The sequence below is a fragment of the Bufo bufo genome, chromosome 4, assembly GCF_905171765.1.
Source record: "Bufo bufo chromosome 4, aBufBuf1.1, whole genome shotgun sequence".
NCBI classification, from domain to species: Eukaryota; Metazoa; Chordata; class Amphibia; order Anura; family Bufonidae; genus Bufo; species Bufo bufo.
Genome location: NC_053392.1, coordinates 135183711 through 135205950, shown reverse-complemented (window position 1 = coordinate 135205950; position 22240 = coordinate 135183711). Strand labels below are relative to the sequence as shown.

The window sequence follows — 22240 nt, the reverse complement described above, 5'->3', positions numbered from 1 at the left end:
TAATGAAGACAGCAGATAGGAAGTGGGAGTGTGTCAGAGAAAGCAGAGATCATGAGCCTGATAGAAGATCTGCTTATACACAGCTTTTGAAGATTATAGGAGCCTCCTGTGTCTCTGTAAGTGTGATTTCCCCCTGCATATCTGTTCGGATGAGCTCCAGAGCTAAAAGCAAACAGTGGGAAGTCAGGGAAAGGACGGCACACAGTACAGTGCTGGCAGATCTCACAGAAGGGAGATGCCCTTGCTTCTGAGTGAAATGCATCTAGCTGTGCAGCAGCAACAAGGAATAATATGGCGGAAAGATACATTAGGGAAGCCCTAAAAAATAAAAGTTTTTCACAGTTATTAGTGTACAAAAATTCACAGCCATTATGCAAACTTTTTTTTTTTTAAATCTCGCGTATGCTTTAAGCATTTTGTTAGAACTCTGAATTGTGCTGTTTCTCTGTTATTCCTCTTTGAAATTTATGAATAAATGATAACAGGGTGTTAACCTTTCCATCATGAAAGGGGTGTGTCCCTATAGAGTCCGGCACTTTCAGCAGAAAATGGACTATGCAAGGATTTGTATGGACACCTCCCTCCAATTTATTCATAAATTTATAGTAGGTATAACAGAAATGGCACAGTGCAGAGTTCTAAGAAAAACGATCCCAGCGTTATATTAGATTATAAGGAATACAATTAATTACTCAGACATTTCAGTGTAGATGACAAGTCCTCCTAAGAACACGCTGTTTGTTTGTTTTTCAATAAAGCTACCACTACTTACCTGTTTTTGGAACTTTTTAAAACCAGAATAGTTGGCCTTTTACAGTACTGTCAGCAACACAATGTTTTGCTGAGACGCATTACAAATAAATGCATAATCATTTTGTTCAGCACGGATTTATAGAAATAGAGAAGAAAGCGTAAGCAGTTACATAAAAATGAAATGTAGAGGGTATGTACATACGTGGGGTTTTTCTTTTTGTTTTTTAACACAGACATGAATAATCAGGGCACTCGATCTACAGCAACACAATAACAGACTCTGCAATTCAACATATGGCGCCTTAAAATGAAATCTCTTCAAAACATGGAGCACTAATAAGAATCACATTTAAAGTGTGTGCACATAAAGGGAAAACAGCACTATACACAAGCATGTGTCACACACACTAAAAATCAGTTCCAATACACAGCACCAGGTAATAAATGACAGGATTCCTCATGGCAGAGGAAGTATTTTGAGTCCCAAAAATAACAAAATAAAAAAACAAACACAAAAAAAAAAAAAAAAAAGAGCCATCAGTCCTGAAGCAGGCCAAGAAAACAGGAATAAAGCGCAAGTAGGTTCATTCCTTAAAAAAAAAAAAATATATATACATTTTAGGTGAATGGTCTGCTGTCACTAGAGCAGCCCAAAATGAACACCTGCAAGTACGCAATGGTCTTGGTGAAACTGGAAGTGATCTGTCCGCTGCTCACACTTTGTCTTTGTGTTTCACTTTTGAAAGCCTGCGTGATGCTCCACTCTTGTTTAGTAATTTTAGGACACGGTCCTTGTGATCAAGTACTTTAAGCATGCAGTCCCGGGATTCTGTAATCTGGTCCATCACTAGTTTACAGCGCTGCATGTTACCCTGCAGAAAGGAGCACAATGACATTCACATCAGTCTAGTGCTTTTAATGACTGATGACAATGGACTGTAACATGCTGAAAATTACATGAAGCAAATATATAAACAGCGACAACAGCAACAGACAAGCCCCGTCTATATACTTTATTAATGCATATGGTTGTCAGGAACATCCTCTAACAGATTATTATAGATGCTGTCCATGATTATTATTATTTTTTTTATATATTTTTCCTCCCATTGTGGCATTGCGCGTTTATGCTAAAGAGTTTGGCTTCATCTGTCCATACAGCAATTACCCAGGTGCACTGTGGAACATCCAGGTAAACTTGAGATAGGCCCTTCCTTCACAATGCTACCTGTGAAGGAAAAAGAAAACTGCACAAAACCACAAAAACCTCATCCCAACTGTGAAGCATGGTGGAGGAAGCATCAGTGTTTGCGGAGGCTTTGTTGCCTCATGGCCGGGATGTATAGAGATCATTGAGAGAACAAATAATTCTAAGGTCTATCAAAATACTTCACTGAAGGTGATTATTTTCTTTGTATCATCTTGAATATTGTACACTGGTGTTATTTCATCATTCATGTACTGTACCAGTGGATATATATTTTTTTCTCTTCATCTGAAAATCGAATAAAATGTTGAATAAAAAAATTCACTGAAGAACATAAGGGCAGCAGTCCATGATCTCAAACTGAAGAGACACTGGGTGATGCAACAAGACAATGACCTACATACAAATTAATCAACAATGAACTAGAAAAACAAGATTTTTGTATAACTTACCAGTAAAATCTCTTTCTCGCTCTTTCCTTGGGGGACACAGAAGACCTTGGGTATAGCTCATCTCCATAGGAGGCGTGACACTAAGTGAAAGCTGTTAAGCCCCTCCTCCACAGCTATACCCTCAGCCTGGAGAGAGAGACTGCCAGTTGCGTGTCCAAGCAGTGAGAAAAGGCAAAGTCCAACAAGGAACCAACAAGCCAACTACCCAACGGGTAACACAAACTCGGAAACCGTGTAGAGAAAAACAATGAATGGGTGGGTGCTGTGTCCCCCAAGGAAAGAGCGAGAAAGAGATTTTACTGGTAAGTTAAACAAAAATCTCGTTTTCTCGCCCAGTTTCCTTGGGGGACACAGAAGACCTTGGGACGTTCAAAAGCAGTCCAAAAGGGGAGGGACCACAGCTCCAAGGCGAAGCACCCGAAGGCATCAAGGAACCGCCGCCTGCAGACCCAGGCGGACCAAGGCAGCATACGCCGAAGCCAGAGTATGCACCCTGTAGAACTCTGTAAAGCGTGCACGGAAGACCTGTGGCCGCCCTGCTCAAATGCATGGCCGAAGCCCAATGTCTCCGGCCCAGGAGGCACCGATCGCTCTGGTGAAATGAACGGTGACAGCAAAGGCAGAATCCTGCCCTCGGTGCGGTAACCTCAGCAATAGCCAATCTGATAAGGCGGAGGAAAACCACCCTGGAGTCCGTCAACTCTAAGCGCGGACCTCCAGGAAACCCAAGAGACCAAACGTCGACAAGAGTCGGAGATCTCCAAGTAAAACCGGCAAGGCCCAAACAACGTCCAAATCGGTGAAGTGTTGAAGCGAAAGGCAAACACCACCTTCAGAAGGAAGGAACAGGATGTAGAACAGCCCTGTCCTGGGAAAAGACATAAGGCTCAGAACAAAAAGGGGCCATTCAGGCACCAGTCAGAGACACGACTGATACGGAAACACAACCGTACAGGACAGACGGGGTAGAGAGAACTTCTGTAACGGCTCCAAGGACAAGATTGGAGCACCGAGAGCTCAGTATGAAGTTCCTAGGGCGATACCGAAGGACAGTACAGAGGAACCAAAGAGCCATTTCGAGTAAGAAGGTCTTGACAGGCCCAGAGGGCCGGGGAACGCTGGAAGAGGAAGAACAGCGCTGACACTTGACACCTCAAGTAAAGGAATCCCAGTCCCAGGTCCAGGCCGGACTGGAAAAAAGACAGAACCATGGGGAGAGAAAAGGTCAGAGTGGGGAATGCACAGCTTCCCACAGAACCCCAGACAAAAGAACCATAAGTCTTACGACAGATCCAGGACGAAATACAGCCAGGAGCGGACAGTAGCAAACCCGCTGGAGTCGCCTGGCAAGCGGGCGAAAAAAACCAATGTGATCAGGCGCAGACCAGTAACACGGGCAGAAGTCGACAAAACTGGTCCCGTCGGCCCCCGGGCAACGTTGTCCCGTATCCACCCAGCGGGGGAGTAGAAGGACAGACTGAAAGGAACCAAAGGGCCCGCCCAGCATCCGCCAGATGCCAGGACAAGACAGGCTAAAGTCCATGCTGATGTAGCCATGTTCTACAGTCCCGGTGTGGGAGATCAAAGGACAATCTGGACCGAAAGGTAGTCCCCCCAAGTTACCGAGAAGGTAAGTCTACAGCAGGACCATTGACTTAGAATGGACCACGCAATCTGCACTCAGCGGGAGGACAGAACGCGGTAGACTCGGTAAATAGGCACAGCTAATACAGCCAGTGTGGACAAGGGAGACAGTACGAGGCCAAAAGGAACACCGGAACCATCCACATGAACAACCATGCTCTCCCCAGAGGGGAGGACAGTGAAGGAACAGCCTCTGAAGTCTGGCGGGACAGAAGCCACATCGGAGTGATCTGTACCGAGCGGGAGCCAAACAGAGCCGGCGAGATAAGGTAGTCGAGACAGAGGCCGGCATAACACCCTCCAATCGAAAGGAGGAGTGGGCAACAGGGAAGCCATAGGACAGCTCAAAAGCAGAACCCTGCTACACTGTGAGATGCCCGGTTCACCGCCTCGCAGAAGGCGAATACCCTGAAGAACCCAAGGTGGAGGTCCTCCGGACCTGGGTAATCGAGCACCCAAGAGAATTTGCGTGACCTTCCCGAGAAAAGCGGCCCGCACCTGGTAGCAGATCAGACTGAAGCGTAGAGGCGCCAAGAGGAAGGACTCATACCACACTACATCCGAAGAGGAGGAAATTGCAGCAGGCAAGGGAACCGCAGTCCTGCCAGAGCCAACGAAGAATTCGAGGGGCGCTCCAGACAACAGCACTCCCGACCATGTGACCACTAACGCAGGGAAGCAATACCGCGGAAGGACGAATGGGCACGCATCTAGGAACCACGAACACTCCCTGGGATGAAGGGCCAACTAAATGAATGAGTACCACCCAGCTCCGTGCAGCAGAGAGCAAGTAGAGCCCGTCCGGGTCAGGTGGACAGAATGAACTCCTTAGAGACGAGTGCAAGGCTTGCGGCCAGCATCGTATCCCAAGAAAACAAAAGTATGCCGCAGGAAGCAGGTGAGGCATACGTACGAGCAGCCCGTAAGCAGTGAGAAGGCCAACCCACCTACAGGAGGAGAAGGCATAAACGGCCCAAACAACGCACAAGAACGTTCGCTCACTGCAAAAAGGTTAATTCAGCGAAAAAGGGGGCTCGCCACAGAGTGCCACAGCATGTACGGAATTGCAAAGTGCAACCTGAAAGGGAGTTATGCACAAGCCTAGTATAGCATGCGATGGAACGCAAGCAGTCCGCCCCGAAAGGGGGGAAATTGTATCTGGCAAACTGCAGTCTGCAAGAGTGCAAAGGCCGGTCCCAAAAGGGAGTGATGCCTAAGGCCGCACCTACTTCAGAGAAGCAGGACATACCCTATAATCCAGCAGGAACGCAGGAGGTCCACCTAGTGAAAGGGGAACATGCACAGGGTTATCCTAGCATTAAGTGAGTGTGCAATAATACACCCAACACTGATTTAGCGAGAGTGCTACTACTCTGCCAATGAAGGGGGACATGTACAAGTCCAGTACAGCCATACAAGGACAGCCGTGAATCTCATGAGCGTGCCAAATTCTGCCCATGGAACAAGGGGTGGTCACGCACAAGGCCAGCACCGTATCCAATGGGAGTGCAAGCGTTCCACCCATGTTAGAGGGCCATGCTCATGGCCAGCAAGGTATCCGGTGAGAGTGTAGCATGCCGCCCAGAAAAAAGGGGGGGGTAATGCACATGGCCAGCATCTCATCCAGGGAGAGTGCGTGCACCCGCCATGTATGGGAGTCATACACATGGCCAGCAACGTACTGGTGAGAGACAAACACAGTCAGTGAGAATGTGTGTATGTCACCTGAGGAAGGAAGGCATGCCCATGGCAGGCAGCGAATCCAGCGAGAGTGCGTACACCGCCCACGGAATAGGGGTCATGCATATGGCCGACAGCGGATCCTGCGAGAGTGCAAGCACCCCGCCATGTATGGGGTACTTACACATGGCCAGCAACGTACCTGCGAGAAAACAACCACAGACAGAGGGATGTATGTATGCTGCCTGAATCATGCCTATGGCCGGCAGCGGAACCAGTGAGAGTGCAGCATAGTAACATAGTACATAAGTTCATCATAGCACATCAGAGAGAGTGCAGCGTTCCGCCTATGGAAGGGGGTCGTGCACATAGCCAGTACCGAATCCGGTGAGAGTGCAGTATTCCGCCTAAAAAGGGGGGTCATGCACACGATCGGCAACAGATCCAGTGAGAGTGTAGCGTTCCGCCTAAGAAGGGGGTCACGCACATGGCCGACAGCGAATCCAGTGAGAGCGCTGCGTTCCGCCCATGGAAGGGGGTCACGCACATGGCCGGCAGTGAATCCAGTGAGAGTGCAGCGTTCCGCTTAGAGAAGGGGGTCACGCACATGGCCGGCAGCAAATCCATAGAGAGTGCAGCATTCCGCCTAGGAAGGGGGTCATGCACATGGCCAGCACCGTATCCGGTGAAGGTGCAGCATTCCGCCTAAAAGGGGGTCATGCACATGGCCAGCCGGCAGCCAGGGAGAGTGCAGTATCCCGCCTAGGAGGGGGGGGGATGCACATGGCAGGCACCATAACTGGAGAGATGATGAATGCTGCCTACGGAAGGGCCGCATGCACTTGGCCAGCGCCATATCCTGGAAGAGGGCAGGAAAACTGCCTAAAAGGGGAAATGCCCTAGCACCGACGCAGGTTGGGAGCGCAACACTATGCCGCCTGTGGAAAGAGGGCATGCAGACATGCAGCACTACTGATGAGGCTGCAGCGTCCTGCGCAGTCCAATAGAAATCTGTTATTATATATATATATATATATATATATTTTTTTTTTTATTATTTTTTTTAAAACACAGCCACCATATAGGGGCACAGATAGTCAGGAAAAAGGGGGGGGCCCGCCATACAGGCCCATTGGGAGCCGGCCTGTACCCAAAAGGGTTAACATGGATCCGGCCTGGAGGGCGGCGCTGCGATCCCCTGGGGGCGGAGGAACCTCCCGGCGGGAAAAATTCGCGCCTGGACAAGTTCCCGTCCCCTCCACCAGAGGCCGGAATTTTGCGGCCTAGCAGGCCGTGAGGCCGGGGTCTAAATTTGCGGCGCCCGGTATGTACCGACGGAACCTGAGGCGGAGTGGCGCATCAAACCGGCCGCGGGTGCCCACCCCGCGGGCCGGTCGGAATTGCGGCCCAGCAGGCCGCGAAGCCTGGGCCACAATTTGCGGAACCCCACCGACCGGCACCGACGGTCGGCCGGGGCCTGCTGAAGTCAAGCCCAAAGCCGGCCGCGGGAGCCCACCCCGCCGGCCGGAATGGCGGCTTGCCGGCCGCGGGAGCCCACCCCGCCGGCCGGAAGAGTCAGGGGCCCGGAATAGCGGCTTGCCGGCCGCGGGAGCCCACCCCGCCGGCCGGAAGAGTCAGGGGCCCGGAATGGCGGCTTGCCGGCCGCGGGAGCCCACCCCGCCGGCCGGAAGAGTCAGGGGCTCGGAATGGCGGCTTGCCGGCCGCGGGAGCCCACCCCGCCGGCCGGAAGAGTCAGGGACCCGGAATGGCGGCCTAGCAGGCCGCGGAGCCTGGGCTAAGATTTTTGCGGCGCCCGGTCGCACCACAGTACCAATGTCGGCCGGAGGCGAGGCCTCACTCCACAGCCGTCAGGAGCCTCAGGCCTTGAGCAACACTCCGGTAGGAGATGGGGGGGGGACCCAGAGACCGGGTGCCTGTGGTAGAAATAAACTATGTTGCCGCTTCTGTAGCTGGCTGTGGAGACAGCCACTGGCTGCATGTCTATGGGAGCCAGGCAAAGGGGGGGGGGGGTAAGGCAGAAGGAGATTGCCGCTCTGCAGGTGCCAGCATAGATCCAGCAGGGGACTAGAGGCCCAGTATGGGGGTCAGGCACGCAGGAGACCGGGGGGGACGGGGACGTAGGGCTGGAGAAGCCTCTCTCTTACCACAGCCGTCTTCACCCTCGGTCCATTCCAGCAGGGTCGCCCCCTCAGCTACTGGCACCGTAGTGGCAGGACGCTGGAAGAGGGACTTGGCGTGCGGGCGACCCTTGGGCTGGCGGGATGCAGGGGAGCTAGGCTGCCCTGGTCCACCTTGCCTTCTGTGGGGGAGGCAGCAGTGCGGGTGACCGGCACTGGCGCAGCTCAACCCCGGGAGAACAGAGAGGTCTAGTGCGACTCTGTTATCCCTGATGATCTGGAACAAAAAGAAAATAAAAAAGTAAAAATCTAAAATTTAAACAAGGAGAATACAGCCCTGCAGAGCAGGGAGTGTCTTGCCTCCTTGGACACTAAGCAAAAAACTGGCAGTCTCTCTCATCAGGCTGAGGGTATAGCTGTGGAGGAGGGGCTTAACAGCTTTCACTTAGTGTCACGCCTCCTATGGAGATGAGCTATACCCAAGGTCTTCTGTGTCCCCCAAGGAAACTGGGCGAGAAAGCTCAAATTTCTGGGGAAATTGTGTGAAGTGTTCTTGCCTCCACCAGTAGTCTACAATTGGAGTGAGCTGAGTAACTAGCTGTTGTGTGGTTGGAGTGGCTGGAGAAACTGTGGAAAGGTTGGACTGGGCAGAGTAACTTTATAGAGTGGGCAGAGTAACTTTATGGAGTGTTTGGAGTGAGTAAAGACAGTAAACATTACACTAACCAATTGATTAAATTTAAAAAAGTGCACATGGCAAGCTTGATAGTGAGAAATGCATTTCAACATTTATTTATATAGCACATTTAATATCAATGTTGTTGCCCAAAGTTCTTTACAGTTACATTAAAACATACATTTATAAAACATTAGCAGCCGATTTGTGTAGGTGGGCTTGAAAATGAGGGTGTGGAGGCAGTTTAGAAATCATGTCCTGATTTGTCAGCTCCCACTCTAGTTTTGAACATTCCGCCATTCATTCCTATGGGACCAATTTCGCCACAAAAACGCTGATATTTCGTGAACCATTCGGCATATTACTGTCTATGTAGTGTAAAAACTGTGAGAGGAGTTAGGGTGGTAAATTTGGCTATAATAATAAGAATATATATGTGAGATAACACTAAGTGGTCTTGCCATGCAGGAACACTTAAATAGCCAGGGTGGATTTGATTTAAATCAAACTGATTTAAATCACGATTTAAATCACTAGTCAGTAAGGCTTGATTTAAATCATAGTTTTCTACATAAAGACTAATTCTTGCTGGTCTAACTTATAATATGCATGTAAATGAAGATTTTTAAAACAACAACTTTTCATATTAGGCCTCATGCATCCGCCAAAAAAAAATAATAATGGATGCAGCATCCGTTTTTTTGGGAGGATCTGTTTTTTCCCACAGATCCCTTGTAATAAATGCCTATCCTTGTCCGCAAATGTGAAAAAAGTAGGACATGCATTATTTTTTTTGCTGAAGGGAAACACGGACAACGGACGCGGAACATAAACGCATGAACTATCAGCATTTTTTTGCTGACCCATTGAAATTAATGGGTCCCCATCCTATCCGCAAAAAAAAAATGGAACGGAGGCCGAGATAAACAACTGTCGTGTGCATGAGGCCTTAGTTTGATTAGGTTGATTCTGTATTCATAGGTTTGTAGACATTAGGATTAAGGTCTTTTTCTCAACTCTGATCAGGTTATAACATTTTTGCTGTGAAGAGGCATGTGATCTCTGCTGAGTCAAATTCAGTTTTGAGAACTGCAAAAGTAAACCAAGCATCTGTGATAATATCTTATAGGCAGAGAAACTGCCCAATAATCTTACAAAAACCTCTGGAAGAGCATGACATTGTGAATGGATTAATGGAATTTATTTACCAAAATTTTTTAATATATACAGCCTTATTCTACATTAAAAAAAACTAATGTTTATTTTGTGATGGAATAACATTTGGATGGTAATATATTTTTCTCAAAAAGCATTTTATATAAAAAAATCCGATTTAAATAAAAAAAATCCGATTTTTTTGATTAAAAAATAAATAAAAAAAATCATTGATTTTTATCCACCCTGGCCAAGTCAGGGTACTGACCTTAACCCTTCTGAGATGCCCTGAAAAAGGGCTGTGCGCACAAGGTATTCTAAATATATTAACTGCAGGGAGGAATAGTCCAAAATTCCACCTCAACTTTAGGGTAATCTTATTTGCAGATATAATTTTTTTGGAAGTAATTACTGATGAAGTGGGATCTGCAGATCACAGGTTTATAAATTGAAGGGTTCACTTTTTCTCCCTACACTGTGACGTTTACTCTGTCAACTCAATAAAAGTACAGCACGACTGTGTGGGGCAAGTTTAGTTAGATTGTGTCCGTCTTTAATTGGTACTTCAGACCCCATTTTTAAAAAAATAAGTAATCAATGCAGAAATCTAGGTAATCCCAAAGGGTTCACTTACTATTTCTTTCAACTGTCAGTCCCCTACTGCTTCAGCGACTCCCATCATTCGGTGCTTACTTTGCTGCAGCAATCACCTGCCATACATCTACAGCATAGTAGTTGTGAACCATCACAGCTTTCGTGTTGAAGCTGTAGGGAATTTAACCAACTAACTGTTTTGCCCCAGTCCAGCTCCAGCAGTGGGAAAAGTAGCTAACTGGAGGGGGACACCTGCTTTAGATGCTGCCATCTCCTGAATGGTAGCAGCTAGAAACATGCAACTGATCTTGTTTGAAAGCGGACAATAAGGGAATGACAGCAATATGTACAGGGGAAGATATCACTGATAGAAATCAGGATGCTGTAAATGCAGCTGAAAGTGAAAGCAAAAACAGGTTTTACCTGCGATTATTTCCGACCTGCGATTATTCCCGACAGTGATTTCTCCTTTGTTGCTTAGACTTTAGCTGTCATTTTGGTCTTGTATGAAAGCCTGGACTGTCACCTTTCAAACAAGACCAGTTGCATGTTTTTAGCTGCTACCATTCAGTAGATAGCAGCATCTAAAGCAGGCATCCAGTTAGCTACTTTTACTACTGCCCGAGCTGGACTGGGGCAAAACAGTTAGGGGGTTAAAGGGTTTTTCTGAGTTTCATATATTGAAGGCCTATCCAAAGGACTATGAATGAGTGCAGCATCAGAGCTTTGGACGACTCCGGGCAGCCCAGCTGATCAGCTGTTTGAACAGGCCGCAGCGCTCCAGTGAGTGCTGCCTTTTCCTAGGCCAGTGATGTCACGTTGATTGGTCACATGGCCTAGCTCCAGCACAGTCCTATAGAAGTGAATGGGCCTGAGCAGCAATACCAAGCACAGCCACTATATGACAGGGTGAAAAATAAAGCGGGCTAGTGTGATTATGGAGACACCACATTTATAGGTTTGTTATGATTTACTACTTACTATAATTAAAAGGGGCATTTTTTTTTTAAGGAAATAAAACAATTTGATGGTGTTCTCTGTGTGGGTTAAACAATGGGATAATTTGACAGACTGAGTGATTACAGATGTGGCAAGCAGAATAATTTTAATATATTTTTTAGCTGTGAGAGTTTTTACATGTACATTTTTCTACATATATTTTTTAAAACTTTATTCAAGTGTTTTTCAATTTTTTTTAGTTCACTTGGGGGACCTGAACCTGCCAAAGACAGGATGCAATAGCCACTGGAACATGGCAGGCCTGGGGACCATCAGAAGGCCTCCAATATAACCTATTCAGGTGCCGTGATTTCTATTGACCACGGCATCTAAGGGAGTTAAATTGTTATCTCTGATACCGGCAGTGAGAACCGGTTGCCAGCTGTATTATTTGGCTGGCACCTGCAAACAATGACCACAATGTGCAATTATAGGACCCGGGTTGTTAACTATCTGTGCTCAGTGACACAATGTTATGTCAGTGGGAAAAGGTTAAGCCAATGCAAACAGTTATGTCAAGGCTGCCTGATAAAACTACATTTCCCCTGCTACATTTCACCAATATTACCATCCAATAGCCAGGGAGTAACTGAAGCGTACTACCTACTTATCCCAAACTCTAGTGACTTCTTTCTCTCAATAGGCGACCATGGTGGTCTCCAAGAGTGTGGAGGTCCAATGCGGTCACCACTAACCTTTTAATACAAATACAGAAGGAGGGTGCAGGCGGCAGAATCACATAGCTGGCTCCCGACCTCTGACAGGGCGCTGCGATCCGCGGCAGTTAACACCTCAGGTGCCGTGCCTGAGGGGTTAACTGCCATGGATCGCAGCGCCCTGTCATAGAGGTCGGGAGCCAGCTATGTGATTCTGCCGCCGGCACCCGCCTTCTGTATTTGTAATAAAAGGTTACTTATCTTCATTGGTGGCGCAGTAATCTTCCTGCTGCTGTGTGTACTATGCACAGGGCAGCAGGGAGAGTGTAAAGTCCTATTCACCCTAATAGAGCTCTATTAGGGCGAATAGGACAAGAGATTAAAAGATATCAGGTTCTAGCCCCTAAAGGGGCTAATAGTTATTAAATAAAAAGTAAACAATAAAAAAAAAAGTAAAAAAACAAAACAAACACCAAAATATTAAGTTTAAATCACCACCTTTCCCAATTTTACATAAAAAAAAATATATAAACAAACATATTACATATCGCCACGCCCAAAAAAGTGTGAATTAATAATTAAAATACATAAAAAATATCACCTATGCGGTGAACACCGTAACAGAAAAATAAATAAATAAATTAAAAAAAAATGCGCGATTTGCCATTTTTTAGTCACCTTGTCCCCCCAAAACATAGGATCGGACTGTTCGATTATGGGCCGGGCGTTCAATAAAATGCGAAATGAACGCTGCTTTTTTGGTGTTTTATTTTTTTTGCGTGGTATCGAATGGTATTGAGTATCGCAATACTTTTTATGGTATCGAAATAGAATCAAAATGTTGGTATCGAGACAACCCTACATGCATATACTTTATATAAAAAAAGTAAGATACCTGTATAAGTTCGTTGATCCTGTGCAAATCATCATCTGTGGCAGTTTTCTTTTTCGGAATAATACCTTCTTGTAGCACAGTTAAGCGATCAAACACATCTTGCTCTAGTTTAGTCTGAAAAATCCATGTATATATAAAGGTCAGTGTTCTAATTGAAAAAAGTATAAGAAAACAAAAGAACATGATAAGTCTTTAAAGACCACAAAGCTTACTAATTGGAGAAGCTGAGCGGCACAGAGATGAGTCTTCCAGCCTTGTACACGACAAGCAATCCCCTTTTGGTTGGCAATCTCCTGTAACGTCAACTTCTTCTCTTCTGCAAGGAAACAACCCAGAAACACAACTGTTGATGAAAAACTGGTGCTTTCTGCTTCTTGAATAGCAAATTGACCTAGATGATAAATCCAACTGGACATTTGGAGCCTAAATCTCAAGACGTAAAGTTCTGTTTTACAGAATGACCTCTTTATTAAAATATCGGCAGTCTTTAACCACCTCAGCCCCCAGTGCTTAAACACCCTGAAAGACCAGGCCACTTTTTACACTTCTGACCTACACTACTTTCACCATTTATTGCTCGGTCATGCAACTTACCACCCAAATGAATTTTACCTCCTTTTCTTCTCACTAATAGAGCTTTCATTTGGTGGTATTTCATTGCTGATGACATTTTTACTTTTTTTGTTATTAATCGAAATTTAACGATTTTGTTTGCAAAAAAATGACATTTTTCACTTTCAGTTGTAAAATTTTGCAAAAAAAACTACATCCATATATAAATTTTGCTCTAAATTTATTGTTCTACATGTCTTTGATAAAAAAAAAATGTTTGGGTAAAAAAAAAATGGTTTGGGTAAAAGTTATAGCGTTTACAAACTATGGTACAAAAATGTGAATTTCCGCTTTTTGAAGCAGCTCTGACTTTCTGAGCACCTGTCATGTTTCCTGAGGTTCTACAATGCCCAGACAGTACAAACACCCCACAAATGACCCCATTTAGGAAAGTACACACCCTAAGGTATTCGCTGATGGGCATAGTGAGTTCATAGAACTTTTTATTTTTTGTCACAAGTTAGCGGAAAATGCTGATTTATTTATTTATTTTTTTTCTTTCTTACAAAGTCTCATATTCCACTAACTTGTGACAAAAAATAAAAAGTTCTATGAACTCACTATGCCCATCAGCGAATACCTTGGGGTCTCTTCTTTCCAAAATGGGGTCACTTGTGGGGTAGTTATACTGCCCTGGCATTCTAAGGGCCCAAATGTGTGGTAAGGAGTTTGAAATCAAATTCTGTAAAAAATGACCTGTGAAATCCGAAAGGTGCTCTTTGGAATATGGGCCCCTTTGCCCACCTAGGCTGCAAAAAAGTGTCACACATCTGGTATCTCTGTATTCAGGAGAAGTTGAGGAATGTGTTTTGGGGTGTCTTTTTACATATACCCATGCTGGGTGAGATAAATATCTTGGTCAAATGCCAACTTTGTATAAAAAAAATGGGAAAAGTTGTCTTTTGCCAAAATATTTCTCTCACCCAGCATGGGTATATGTAAAATGACACCCCAAAACACATTCCCCAACTTCTCCTGAGTACGGAGATACCAGATGTGTGACACTTTTTTGCAGCCTAGGTGGGCAAAGGGGCCCATATTCCAAAGAGCACCTTTCGGATTTCAAGGGTCATTTTTTACAGAATTTGATTTCAAACTCCTTACCACACATTTGGGCCCCTAGAATGCCAGGGCAGTATAACTACCCCACAAGTGACCCCATTTTTGAAAGAAGAGACCCCAAGGTATTCGCTGATGGGCATAGTGAGTTCACGGAAGTTTTTATTTTTTGTCACAAGTTAGTGGAATATGAGACTTTGTATGAAAAAAAAAAAAAAAAAAAAAATCTGCATTTTCCACTAACTTGTGACAAAAAATAAAAAATTCTAGGAACTCGCCATGCCCCTCACGGAATACCTTGGGGTGTCTTCTTTCCAAAATGGGGTCACTTGTGGGGTAGTTATACTGCCCTGGCATTTTCCAGGGGCCCTAATGTGTGGTAAGTAGGTAAATGACCTGTGAAATCCTAAAGGTGCTCTTTGAAATATGGGCCCCTTTGCCCACCTAGGCTGCAAAAAAGTGTCACATATGTGGCATCGCCGTATTCAGGAGAAGTTGGGGAATGTGTTTTGGGGTGTCATTTTACATATACCCTTGCTGGGTGAGAGAAATATCTTGGCAAAAGACAACTTTTCCCATTTTTTTATACAAAGTTGGCATTTGACCAAGATATTTATCTCACCCAGCATGGGTATATGTAAAATGACACCCCAAAACACATTCCCCAACTTCTCCTGAATACAGAGATACCAGATGTGTGACACTTTTTTGCAGCCTAGATGCGCAAAGGTGCCCAAATTCCATTTAGGAGGGCATTTTTAGACATTTGGATACCAGACTTCTTCTCACGCTTTGGGGCCCCTAGAATGCCAGGGCAGTATAAATACCCCACATGTGACCCCATTTTGGAAAGAAGACACCCCATGGTATTCAATGAGGGGCATGGCGAGTTCATAGAAATTTTTTTTTTTTGGCACAAGTTAGCGGAAATTGATATTTTTAATTTTTTTCTCACAAAGTTTCCCGTTCCGCTAACTTGGGACAAAAATTTCAATCTTTCATGGACTCAATATGCCCCTCACGGAATACCTGGGGGTGTCTTCTTTCCGAAATGGGGTCACATGTGGGGTATTTATACTGCCCTGGCATTCTAGGGGCCCTAAAGCGTGAGAAGAAGTCTGGAATATAAATGTCTAAAAAATTTTACGCATTTGGATTCCGTGAGGGGTATGGTGAGTTCATGTGAGATTTTATTTTTTGACACAAGTTAGTGGAATATGAGACTTTGTAAGAAAAAAAAAATAATAATTCCGCTAACTTGGGCCAAAAAAATGTCTGAATGGAGCCTTACAGAGGGTGATCAATGACAGGGGGGGTGATCAATGACAGGGGGGGTGATCAATGACAGGGGGGGTGATCAATGACAGGGGGGGTGATCAATGACAGGGGGGGTGATCAATGACAGGGGGGGTGATCAATGACAGGGGGGTAATCAATGACAGGGGGGTAATCAATGACAGGGGGGTAATCAATGACAGGGGGGTAATCAATGACAGGGGGGTAATCAATGACAGGGGGGTAATCAATGACAGGGGGGTAATCAATGACAGGGGGGTAATCAATGACAGGGGGGTAATCAATGACAGGGGGGTAATCAATGACAGGGGGGTGATCAGGGAGTCTATATGGGGTGATAACCACAGTCATTGATCACGCCCGTGTAAGGCTTCATTCAGACGTCCGTATGCGTTTTGCGGATCCGATCCATCTATCAGTGCATCCGTAAAAATCATGCGGACGTCTGAATGGAGCTTTACAGGGGGGTAATCAATGACAGGGGGGGTGATCACCACAGTCATTGATCATGCCCCTGTAAGGCTTCATTCAGACGTCCGGATGCGTTTTGCGGATCCGATCCATCTATCAGTGGATCCGTAAAAATCATGCGGACGTCTGAATGGAGCTTTACAGGGGGGTAATCAATGACAGGGGGGTAATCAATGACAGGGGGGTGATCAGGGAGTCTATATGGGGTGATAACCACAGTCATTGATCATGCCCCTGTAAGGCTTTATTCAGACGTCCGGATGCGTTTTGCGGATCCGATCCATCTATCAGTGCATCCGTAAAAATCATGCGGACATCTGAATGGAGCTTTACAGGGGGGTAATCAATGACAGGGGGGTGATCAGGGAGTCTATATGGGGTGATCACCACAGTCATTGATCATGCCCCTGTAAGGCTTCATTCAGACGTCCGGATGCGTTTTGCGGATCTGATGCATCTATCAGTGGATCCGTAAAAATCATGCGGACGTCTGAATGGAGCTTTACAGGGGGGTAATCAATGACAGGGGGGTGATCAGGGAGTCTATATGGGGTGATCACCACAGTCATTGATCATGCCCCTGTAAGGCTTCATTCAGACGTCCGGATGCGTTTTGCGGATCTGATCCATCTATCAGTGGATCCATAAAAATCATGCGGACGTCTGAATGGAGCTTTACAGGGGGTTGATCAATGACAGGGGGGTAATCAATGACAGGGGGGTAATCAATGACAGGGGGGTAATCAATGACAGGGGGGTAATCAATGACAGGGGGGTAATCAATGACAGGGGGGTAATCAATGACAGGGGGGTAATCAATGACAGGGGGGTAATCAATGACAGGGGGGTAATCAATGACAGGGGGGTAATCAATGACAGGGGGGTAATCAATGACAGGGGGGTAATCAATGACAGGGGGGTAATCAATGACAGGGGGGTAATCAATGACAGGGGGGGTAATCAATGACAGGGGGGTAATCAATGACAGGGGGGGTAATCAATGACAGGGGGGGTAATCAATGACAGGGGGGGGTAATCAATGACAGGGGGGGGTAATCAATGACAGGGGGGGGGGAATCAATGACAGGGGGGGGTAATCAATGACAGGGGGGGGTAATCAATGACAGGGGGGTAATCAATGACAGGGGGGTAATCAATGACAGGGGGGTAATCAATGACAGGGGGGTAATCAATGACAGGGGGGTAATCAATGACAGGGGGGTAATCAGGGAGTCTCTATGGGGTGATCAGAGGGTAATAAGGGGTTAATAAGTGACGGGGGGGGGGGGGGGTGTAGTGTAGTGGTGCTTGGTGCTACTTTACTGAGCTACCTGTGTCCTCTGGTGGTCGATCCAAACAAAGGGGACCACCAGAGGACCAGGTAGCAGGTATATTAGACGCTGTTATCAAAACAGCGTCTAATATACCTGTTAGGGGTTAAAAAAAACACATCTCCAGCCTGCCAGCGAACGATCGCCGCTGGCAGGCTGGAGATCAACTCTCTTACCTTCCGTTCCTGTGAGCGTGCGCGCCTGTGTGCGCGCGTTCACAGGAAATCTCGGCCATCGCGAGATGACGCATATATGCGTGACTCTGCGCAGGGCTGCCACTTCCGGAATGCGATCCTGCGTTAGGCGGTCCGGAGGTGGTTAATATGATCATGGTTGCATCTGCCATTTTACATAAGCGAGTTACTGGCATTCTGCACATTTTCCAGTTACTTGCCTTTGACCCGTACATCACTGTAACGCTGAAAATGATGATAGGCAGCTTTCCAAGGATTACGGTAGTGACGGAGAAGAGTAATGGGGGGCCGAGGTTTAACTGGGACATAACGTACACCTTCTTCATCTGAAAACAAAAGAAATGTAACAGCTAGCTTAGATGACTGCTGAACCTTAACTTGTGTTCAAGCACATTTTGAAAAATCCTGTTCAAAGAATAGAGCCTGATAACTTATTCTCTGCATCCAAGATTTGTGTAGCAATGTAAACAAGGGAAACCAGGACATAAAATAATAAATAAATAAATAGACATGCAATACCTATATACTCCTTAGGTGGGGACTTTCGTTTCTCTGGGCGAGATGTGAGCGGTTTTACAGAGTGACATTTCTCCTCATCTGTACTATTGGTCTCCATCATATCACCTTCCTCTGTAGATATAATATGCTGCTGTTTGCGAGGCTTTTTACGAGGTGAAGCTCCTGGTGGCAATTCACCAGCAGAAACAGAGATGTTATGGGCTAACAAAGCAAGTGGGGAAGAGATAGATCCAGACGTCAGTGGAGGCACTGCTGGTAAAACAAAGCACGAAAGTAGAATAAGAGTATTGTAAACATTTCTACATACTAAATAAAGCACAACACAAACTTTCACATTAAAGGAGTTCTCCCGGGAAGTGATAGCGATGACCCTCAGGATAGCCTGACACTCCACACCACACCACACCCCACCCCCATTGATCAGCTGTTACCGGCACCTGAAGCAGCACTCTGAATAGAGCCAGAAGCACAGCTCGATTCAAAGTGTAGAGGCTGGGCCAGGCAACTGCAGCTCCTATTCACTGTGTGGGACCACCACCGATCTGATTATTTAGGTCTTCAATATCATTAACCCAGAAAATCCCTAAAAAGTGCTAAGAAAGTTCGGGCTGTCACCAGGCCATTACAGGTGGTCCTCTGTTCTGCTTGTTTCTCGTGACTATAGACATTAAAGCTCTGTCTACCTGCAGCCACCACTAGGCAGGATCACTGCATGCAGACTTGTACAGCTAGTACTTTTAATGTGCAAGTACCTATAAAAAAAAAAAAACTGCCAGACCGCTAAGAATTAATATAAATTTTATTGATAAATTCATAAAGTTAAAAACAAGTACAGTATAGGTGCAGGGAAAAGGTGACATCAACCAGAGGGGAACACAATGGAAACAGTTCATATCTTTCCACAGAAAATAGGAAACAAAGATAAAGTGCAAGTGCAGTAAGTGGCAATGACTAGATATATGCAGGACAGGAAGGTTCGCCGAAATGCGTGTCGGGGTTGGCGCCATTCCTTAGGAGACACTTTATGAGTAACTGATTCCTCTCCTGCATATATCTAGTCATTGCCACTTACTGCACTTGCACTTTATCTTTGTTTCCTATTTTCTGTGGAAAGATATGAACAGTTTCCATTGTGTTCCCCTCTGGTTGATGTCGCCTTTTCCCTGCACCTATACTGTACTTGTTTTTAACTTATGAATTTATCAATAAAATTAATATTGATTCTAAGCGGTCTGGCAATTTATTATAGGTACTTATATTATGCTTTTGCCATAGGCTTACACTAATTTGAGTAACACATGTTTAGTTAGCATGAGATTTTTTTTTATATCATCTACTATCATAAATAAGCCGAGTTCCATTTGTTTTTTATTTTTAATGTGTGAAGGGAAGGAAGCAGCAGAAAATGGAGCTGAGACCCCCTATAAAAGATATATTAATACATTTTCCAGCAGAGATGTTCAGACATATTTAGCTCAAATACAATGAAGTCATAAGTACAGAAGTATGCCATATACTGTGCATTTTAACCCCCTTAGGACACAGCCTTATTTCACCTTAAGGACCAGGCCATTATTTGCAAATCTGACCAGTGTCACTTTAAGTGGTCATAACTTTAAACGCTTTGACTTATCCAGGCCATTCTGAGATTGTTTTTTCGTCACATATTGTACTTCATGACACTGGTAAAATGAAGTTAAAAAAAAATTCATTTTTATTTATGAAAAAAAAAAAATAAATACCAAAATTTACCAAAAAATCTGTAATAAATTGCAAATTTGCAAGTTTTAATTTCTCTACTTCTATAATACATTGTAATATCTACAAAAATAGTTATTACTTTACATTCCCCATATGTCTACTTCATGTTTGGATCATTTTGGGAATTAGATTTTATTTTTTGGGGATGTTACAAGGCTTAGAAGTTTAGAAGCAAATCTTAAAATTTTTCTTAAATTTTCAAAAACCCAATTTTTAGGGACCAGTTCAGGTCTGAAGTCACTTTGCGAGGCTTACATAATAGAACCCACCCAAAAATGACCCCATTCTAGAAACTACACCCCTCAAGGTATTCAAAACTGATTTACAAACTTTGTTAACCCTTTAGGTGTTCCACAAGAATTAATGGAAAATAGAGATACAATTTCAAAATTTCACTTTTTGGAAGATTTTCCATTTTAATAATTTTTTAACTTTTACAAAGCAAGGGTTAACATCCAAACAAAACTCAATATTTATGGCCCTGATTCTGTAGTTTACAGAAACACCCCATATGTGGTTGTAAACTGCTGTACGGGCACACGGCAGGGCGCAGAAGGAAAGGAATGCCATAAGTTTTTTGGAAGGCAGATTTTGCTGGACTGTTTTTTTTGACACCATGTCCCATTTGAAGCCCCCCTGATGCAACCCTAGAGTAGAAACTCCAAAAAAGTGACCCCATTTTAGAAACTACGGGATAGGGTTGAAGTTTTGTTGGTACTAGTTTAGGGTACATATGATTTTTGGTTGCTCTATATTACACTTTTTGTGAGGCAAGGTAACAAGAAATAGCCGTTTTGGCACAGTTTTTATTTTTTGTTATTTACAACATTCATATGACAGGTTAGATCATGTGGTATTTTTATAGACCAGGTTGTCACGGACGCAGCAATACCCAATATGTATACTTTTTTTATTTAAGTTTTACACAATGATTACTTTTTTGAAACAAAAAAAATCATGTTTTAGTGTTTCCATAGTCTGAGAGCCATAGTTTTTTCAGTTTTTGGGCGATTACCTTGGGTAGAGTATGATTTTTGCGGGATGAGATGACGGTTTTATTGGCACTATATTGGGGTGCGTGTGACTTTTTGATCGCTTGCTATTACACTTTTTGTGATGTAAGGCGACAAAAAATAGTTTATTTAGCAGTTTTTATTTTAAATTTTTTACGGTGTTCATCTGAGGGGTTAGGTCATGTGATATTTTTATAGAGCTGGTCGATACGGACGCGGCGATACCTAATATGTATACTTTTTTATTTATGTAAGTTTTACACAATAATATTTTTGAAACAAAGAAAAAAAATCGTGTTTTAGTGTCTCCATATTCTGAGCCATATTTTTTGGGTGATTGTCTCAGGTAGGGGCTCATTTTTTGCGGGATGAGGTGACTGTTAGATTGGTACTATTTTGGTGGGCAAACGCCTTTTTGATCGCTTGCTGTTGTACTTTTTGTGGTGTAAGGTGACCAAAAAAATGGTTTATTTAGCACACTTTTTATTTTTTATGGTGTTCATCTGAGGGGTTAGGTCATGTGATATGTTTATAGAGCCGGTCGATATGGACGTGGCGATACCTAATATGTATACTCTCCCCCCCCTATATTTTACCAATTTTTTTTTAACTTTATTTGGGGAAAATGACGTTTTTGTTTATTTTTACTTGAAACTTAATTTTTTGGGGGGAAAACTATTTTGTAAACTTTTTTTTCCCCACTTTATTTTTTTGTCCCACTTTGGGACTTGAACTTTTTGGGGTCTAATCCCTTTACAATGCATTCCAATACTTCTGTATTGGGATGCATTGGCTGTATGAGCTACTTTCACACTTGCGTTCGGAGCGGATCCGTCTGGTGTCTGCACAGACGGATCCGCTCCTAGAATGCAAACGATGGGATCCGTTCAGAACGGATCCGTCTGCATTATCTTTCAGAAAAAATTCTAAGTCTGAAAGTTAGTTAGACGGATCCGTCCAGACTTTGCATTGAAAGTCAATGGGGGACGGATCCGTTTGAAATTGCACCATATTGTGTCAACTTCAAACGGATCCGTCCCTATTGACTTACATTGTAAGTCTGGACTGATCCGTTTGGCTCCGCACGGCCAGGCGGACACCCGAACGCTGCAAGCTGCGTTTGGGTGTCCGCATG

General features: G+C 44.7%; 1 protein-coding gene across 12 annotated transcripts in view; it reads right to left on the bottom strand.

Annotated features, from left to right (window-relative positions):
• Positions 1–274: 274 nt before the first annotated feature.
• The window catches only part of SAP130 (Sin3A associated protein 130), a 56674-nt gene continuing 34708 nt past the window's right edge, over positions 275–22240 (bottom strand). For 4 of the 12 annotated variants that reach the window (XM_040427973.1, XM_040427976.1, XM_040427975.1 and 1 more), the window contains 5 exons: positions 18332–18583; positions 18013–18138; positions 13062–13165; positions 12850–12963; positions 276–1625 (listed from right to left, as the gene is read on the bottom strand). In XM_040427973.1, coding sequence (XP_040283907.1) covers positions 1467–1625; positions 12850–12963; positions 13062–13165; positions 18013–18138; positions 18332–18583 — 755 coding nt within the window. In that variant the 3' untranslated portion in view covers positions 276–1466. Of the gene's footprint in view, positions 1626–12849; positions 12964–13061; positions 13166–18012; positions 18139–18331; positions 18584–22240 lie in introns of all 12 variants that reach the window. The other 8 variants (XM_040427978.1, XM_040427979.1, XM_040427985.1 and 5 more) reach the window with 4 other exon arrangements.